Source organism: Salvelinus namaycush, chromosome 31 (assembly GCF_016432855.1).
Source record: "Salvelinus namaycush isolate Seneca chromosome 31, SaNama_1.0, whole genome shotgun sequence".
Classification (NCBI taxonomy): Eukaryota; Metazoa; Chordata; class Actinopteri; order Salmoniformes; family Salmonidae; genus Salvelinus; species Salvelinus namaycush.
Genome location: NC_052337.1, coordinates 43,587,334 through 43,594,130, shown reverse-complemented (window position 1 = coordinate 43,594,130; position 6,797 = coordinate 43,587,334). Strand labels below are relative to the sequence as shown.

The 6,797-nt window shown below is 46.0% G+C and overlaps 1 protein-coding gene across 1 annotated transcript; it reads right to left on the bottom strand.

Annotated features, from left to right (window-relative positions):
* Positions 1–2,229: 2,229 nt before the first annotated feature.
* fam163ba (family with sequence similarity 163 member B, genome duplicate a) lies at positions 2,230–4,493 on the bottom strand. The gene is made up of 2 exons (XM_038970179.1): positions 4,401–4,493; positions 2,230–2,631 (listed from the first exon to the last, which is right to left on the bottom strand). The coding sequence occupies exons 1-2, from the start codon at positions 4,491–4,493 to the stop codon at positions 2,230–2,232; spliced, it is 495 nt and encodes a 164-aa protein (XP_038826107.1).
* Between the last annotated feature and the right edge of the window lie 2,304 nt (positions 4,494–6,797).

Below are 6,797 nucleotides of genomic sequence, written 5' to 3'. Positions count from 1 at the left end.
TTCAATGCTGCAGCCATTTTTTGGTACCCTTTCCCAGATCTGTGCTTCGACACAATCCTGTCCCGGAGCTCTACAGACAATTATTTCGACCTCATGACTTGTTTTTTGTTCTGACATGCACTGTCAACTGTGGGACCTTATATAGACAGGTGTGTGCCTTTCCAATCAATTGAATTTACCACAGGTGGACTCCAATCAAGTTGTAGAAACATCTCAAGGATGATCAATAGAAACAGGAAGCACCCGAGCTCTATTTCGAGTCTCATAGCAAAGGATCTGAATACTTATGTAAATAAGGTATTTCTGTTCAAGAGAAAATTATATATTTGCAAAAATGTCTCAAAACCTGTTTTCGCTTCATCATTATGGGGTATTTTGTGTAGATTTTTGTGTAAAAATAACATTTAAGCCCTTTTAGAATAAGGCTGTAACGTAACAAAATATGGGAAAAGTGAAGGGGTCTGAATACTTTCCGAAATGCACTGTATGCGTGCCTGTGTGTTTGTTAGCATGAATGCACATGATGCAAGAATAGATCGACTAAATAAAAAGGCCCATACCGTTCGGACAAATTGTTTAATTTGCTGGGATAAACAAACAAAAACAACAACCGTGTTCGCTAGTCAACTGGTGGTGGTAAAAGGAAGAAGAAGAAAAAGAGGCAAAGCATCCAATACCACTGAATGTATAGATGGAGAGGACAATAACATGAGGGAGCCAATCAGATTCCAGCCCCCACCCCACATTCACTCTGATTTAATCTCTGCAGTAAATAATCTGATAGAAAGAGTGGCCTGTGGGCATGAAAACACAACCGCAGCCTCTCCATCCCCATCCTGACTATACTGCGCACAGAGCACAGCGCTTCCTTCAGTCCTGCTCGCAGAGCTCAGAGAGAACGATCATACTCTCCCAGGCCTCTAAATCGAGTGCAGAGTTCATCCTCCTAGTCCAACAAGGCGAGTGGAGAGGGAGCTAAACCAAGTCCAATCCAATCGAATGAAGATAAACCACAAAATGTTGTTAAGATTTATTAGCCTATGGATCTCAGGTTTTAGACAACACAAGGAATCCGGTGAAAATACCACGATTTGAAACTCCAGTGAACAAGATAACCATAAATGACATAGTAAAGTGTATAAAATATCATTTTTTTTCTCGTCTGTATGGTTTCTCCGCACTCATCAGACATAAATAGTATAGATGCTGTTTCACAATATTCAGTAATGATAACGACTGAAGTAAAACTTTAAAAAAGGACAACTATTTTCAAAACCCACTTAGCTTGTTTATCCCAACGGGTTAAGCCAACCCTGGGCACATTCTGTTTGGTAAATCACATTAATAAATAACTTAACTTAAACGCCCCCCCCCCCCCCCCCCCCCTTTAATGTCCTTTTAATGTTATTGCAACCCAATTAGAGTCTCAAAAAAGTAGGATAACGTGTTGTGTACAGCGCTGGCTAGGATTATCTCCATATATCACTTCCTTGGTATGTAAAACACACACCTCTCATCCTAACTTAATCCACATTGAGATTAAGAACAGAATCCCAATCTCCTGCTTTGTGTACAAGAAAAGATTAAGCCATCCCCACTGGTTGGCCCCCCCCAAAACACTGCATGTAGAAAACAGAGCAGAGGACTCCACCCCCTACTTTCCAACACAAGCCTTTTATCTCCAACATTTTTACGGTCTTTGACATGTTGTTCCCCCCCTCTTCCTCCATTTCCAAACCATGATGCGATGGATGAATAATCCATAACTTGGGATGTGATCTGCTCTGGCCCCTTTCTGGTGATCAGGCTGGAGATTGGCGGAGAGACACACTAGTGCGAGTAGCCTCCATAACCCTCCTCCTTATCACCATGGTTTCTTGGTTTCTTTAGCAGCAACTACGCAAAGTCTATTTTTTTGTTATTTAAAGGTAGAGTTGATTTGGTGGATTTCAACCAGAAGGTGGTTTAGGTTTAGGGTAATCCAACAGTATGAGTCCAGACAGTGGAGAAACTCTATGGTATTTCAGGGTCAACCTCCTACTGTACCACAGACCAAGCAGAATGAGGAGAGGACAAACTCGCAGATATATCTTTTCACCAGTTAATGTGTGGTTATAACTGAGTGTAAGACCAAGGTTCATGGGAGAATCACAGTCCCACTGTCTGTCCCCATTGTATTATCCATCCATTTCCACGAGTCCTCAATGCCACCGGATGGCGCTAATGCCACTAAACGTCAGTGCTGATGCTGCAGCTGCGGTTGAACATGTCCTTCATAGTGACCGACCGGGTCAGGTTGAGTTTGTGGTAGCTGGGCATTTCTAAGGGCAGGTCCAGGTCGTGTTGCTGGACACTGCGGTAGCTGATGCGGTCGCCGCCGTTCCGCAGTCCGTCCGGGTGCTGCAGGTAGAAGGGCAGCTCATGGTGCGTGCACGACGGGCAGAATGTCTGCGAGCGCGTCAGTTTACGCGCCAACGGCGGTGTGAAGAGGGCGGGGCCGTTGGGGTTGGAGGCGGCGGCCGACGCCGCCACGATGTTGTGGTTGGAGTGTACAGGCGGGAGGCGGGACGTCACAGCGAAGTCGGGCTCCTCCTCCTCCGACTCAGACTCCTCCTTCTTACAGCAATAATACTGTCCGGGAGACAAGAAACGAGGAGAACATCAATATTCACTGCACATCCTTGAGAATAAGAAATCTTCTCCTTCGTACAGCAATAATAAGGTCAGAGAGAGTCAAAGAGGGGAGACTGAGGAGATAAGGACATTAACAATCACAGCATGTCTATCACTAAGAATAAAAAAAAGTCTTAGGTCTATTTGATCTGTGACCAACCTGGGTCAAACAAGAGTGTCAAATACTTTAAGACTTAAAAGTCTCTTTTGGAAAGTCCATTACCAACATGAAGAGAAACAATACTTGGTATTCAAAGTGCAGGTGACAGCAAAACATTCAGGAGATGACACAAAGAGAAATCCATTCAAATGGACAGCTACAGTACTTGAATGAGATGGCAGGCCTGTTTTAAATCTATGCTGCCTTTATGAAGCTGTCTCATGTGGCACACATTGCAGTTTGGTAATCTGTTACCAAACATTACAGTGAGCTGTTACGCAACATTACACCGAGAGGGAGTCTGGAAAAGAGCATAAGCATGCATGAGCGAGAGATGGGAGATTAACCGAGTATTTATACAATTACATTAACATGACTCTGAGAAAAGGAGCTGGATGTCTATCTTTTAGCTGAATGGAATAGGAATGGATGGTTCGTTAATTAAATGTCGTCTCTTTCTGACCCACTTACTGTCTTATGGTAATGCATTGTAAAAATGTCTCAACACCCCCCACTCTCCCCTACCAGGTTTTACACTATAATTTAAATAAGGTTCCAAACATACCCCACTCTCCCCTACCCAGTTAAACACACTAAGTCTTTATACCTTATAATGTAAAAAGTGGCCAAATTTACCCCACGCTCCCCTACTCAGTTCTCCACACAGCCTTTGTACACTACATTGTACATATTGTCTCAAGTTACCCCACTCTCCCCTACTCAGTTCTCCACACAGCCTTTGTACACTACATTGTACATCTTGTCTCAAGTTACCCCACTCTCCCCTACCCAGTTCTCCACACAGCCTTTGTACACTACATTGTACATCTTGTCTCAAGTTACCCCACTCTCCCCTACCCAGTTCTCCACACAGCCTTTGTACACTACATTGTACATCTTGTCTCAAGTTACCCCACTCTCCCCTACCCAGTTCTCCACACAGCCTTTGTACACTACATTGTACATCTTGTCTCAAGTTACCCCACTCTCCCCTACCCAGTTCTATCTGCACACTGAAGGTTTGATGATCACAAAACATCAGATATTCCAGAACCAAAGAACCCTTTCTGCATCAAAACATGTAGTCTAGTGAGAGAGTTCTGAATGCTCTGAGAAACAGTCACCCAGCAAGCTGTGCGAGGGGGGACATATCCAAGTCAGTATGTGCAGCTTGAATATACAAAGGGTGTGTGATGTTGTGATGTCTAACTGCTTACGGAGTGTGCGGTGATTGTGATGTGGAGCTCCCTGTACCGCATAGTCTGACCTCGGAGAAGAGGGGAACAGTCCAGAGGGGCACGCCTTGATGAAGACATGTTTGCTGAAGTGCGTCAGTGCTAAAGGAAACTAAATAAAGGCTTTTCAATTTAGATTGAATTACATGGTGTGCCATGCCTTTTTGTTTTTGGCTTTCAGTTTTACTGAAGCAGATTATTAAGCACCCAGTCAGAGGTCTTGATCAGAGGTATGGAGTGACTTGATGCTTATTGTGACGGTAACAGTTCAGTGACAGTACATGGCCTGACCACAATGAAGAGAGGACCAGAGGGTTGTAGGAGGGGCTTACCTGCAGCCTACAGTAACACAGTACTGCGATGATGCATAGTAAGATAACTGTAGCTAAAATACCGCCTGTGATGACCACTGTCCCGGCTGTCATTCGAAATCCTCTCCATCAACGGCCTACAGAAAAGAAAGAATGAAAGAGGGGGGGGGGGGGTAATTCAGTGAGAGAAGAGAGCGAGAGAGAGAGAGAGAGAGAGAGAGAGAGAGAGAGAGAGAGAGAGAGAGAGAGAGAGAGAATGGAAAAAGAGATAGAGAGAAAGAAAGGGTGAAGAGATAGATAGCGAGGTAGAGCAAGAGAGAGAGAGTGCATTGTGTTCATTAAGTGGATTAACTCTGTGTCATCCCCAGTAACGCTCATTGAATTATCCTTCCTATACATAATCTAGACTTTGTCTCACTGCTTGAAACACAGATAGAGGAGATAAAGAAACAGGAGAATGAGTCGTGGAGGGACAGATAGAGAGAAGGATGAAAGGGAGGGAGGGAGAGATGGGGAGATGGAAGGGAGATGAATAGAGTGAGATGGAGGGCAAAGAGGTATAAGTGGAAAGACAGAGCGTAGAGCGATTGAGAGGAGTGATAGAGAGGAAAGGGAGAGATGGGAAGATAAAATAAAAAGGAGAGGGAGAGGATGGGTGGAAAGGTTTTGAGGAGAGATGCAGAGATGAGAGTAGAGCGACCGGTTCATAAAAAGAGATAGGAAAGGGAAAGGGGGATACCTAGTCAGTTGTACAACTGAATGCATTCAACTGAAATGAGTCTTCCGCATTTAACCCAACCCCTCTGAATCAGAGAGGTGCTGCCATAATCGACATCCACGTCTTTGGCGCCCGGGGAAAAGAGATGGAGAGAAAGAGGTTTCAGGAGAGATGGATGGAGAGCCAGATGGAACTGAGGGATGGAGAGCGAGAGAGAGCAAGAGAGAGAGGTTTGAGGATAGATGGATGAAGAGATGGAGCAGCATCTCTGTGTTCTTAACAGAGAGGATGAGAGGGAGCTGTGTGGGAGAAAGGTCGTAACCTGTATGACATAACATATTATATGAGTGTGACGAGGACTAAGTCAGGGTCCACTGGGCAGTCAGGGATGGATGACCCCTGAACACTGAACCTTACATAGAGGTCAATACAGAGAAATGAAAACAGAAGCGCTGACAAGTATTTTAACCAAAACTGAGAGCCTCTTTGGCAGTGACCTTTTGCCGGGCCATTCAGAAGATTCTAAACTCAGCTCGGGGGGGTCAAAATCAGAAGTAACAGTCAATATCTGGTGTATCAGCTGCATTAAGTACTGCAGTGCATCTCCTCCTCATGGACTGCACCAGATTTGCCAGTTCTTGCTGTGGGATGTTACCCCACTCTTCCACCAAGGCACCTGCACGTTCCTGGACATTTCTGGGGGGATTGGCCCTAGCCCTCACCCTCCAATCCAACAGGTCCCAGGCGTGCTCTATGGGATTGAGATCCGGGCTCGTCGCTGGCCATGGCAGAACACTGATATTCCTGTCTTGCAGGAAATCATGCACAGAACGAGCAGTACGGCTGGTGGCATTGTCATGCTGGAGGCTCATGTCAGGATGAGCCTGCAGGACGGGTACCACATGAGGGAGGAGGATGTCTTACCTGTAACGCACAGGGTTGAGATTGCCTGCAATGACAACAAGCTCAGTCCGATCATGCTGTGACACACCGCCCCAGACCATGACGGACCCTCTACCTCCAAATCGATCCCGCTCCAGAGTACAAGCCTCTGTACACTCATTAACACTCATTCCTTCAACGATAAACGTGAATCTTACAATCACCCCTGGTGAGACAAAACCGCGACTTGTCAGTGAAGAGCACTTTTTGCCAGTCCTGACTGGTCCAGCGACGGTGGGTTTGTGCCCATAGGCGACATTGTTGCCGGTGATGTCTGGTGAGGACCTGCCTTACAACAGGCCTACAAGCCCTCAGTCCAGCCTCTCTCAGCCTATTGCAGACAGTCTGACCACTGATGGAGGGATTGTGCGTTCCTGGTGTAACTCGGGCAGTTGTTGTTGCCATCCTGTACCTGTCCCACAGGTGTGATGTTCGGATGTACCGATCCTGTGCAGGTGTTGTTACACGTGGTCTGCCACTGCGAGGACGATCAGCTGTCCGTCATATCTCCCTGTAGCGCCGTCTTAGGCGTGCAATTTATTGCCCTGGCCACATCTGCTGTCCTCGTGCCTCCTTGCAGCATTCCTAAGGCACGTTCACGCAGATGAGCAGGGACCCTGGGCATTTTTCTTTTGGTGTTTTTCAGAGTCCGTAGAAAGGCCTCTTTAGTGACCTAAGTTTTCATAACTGTGACCTTAATTGCCTATCGTCTGTAAGCTGTTAGTGTCTTAACGACCGTTCCACAGGTGCATGTTCAT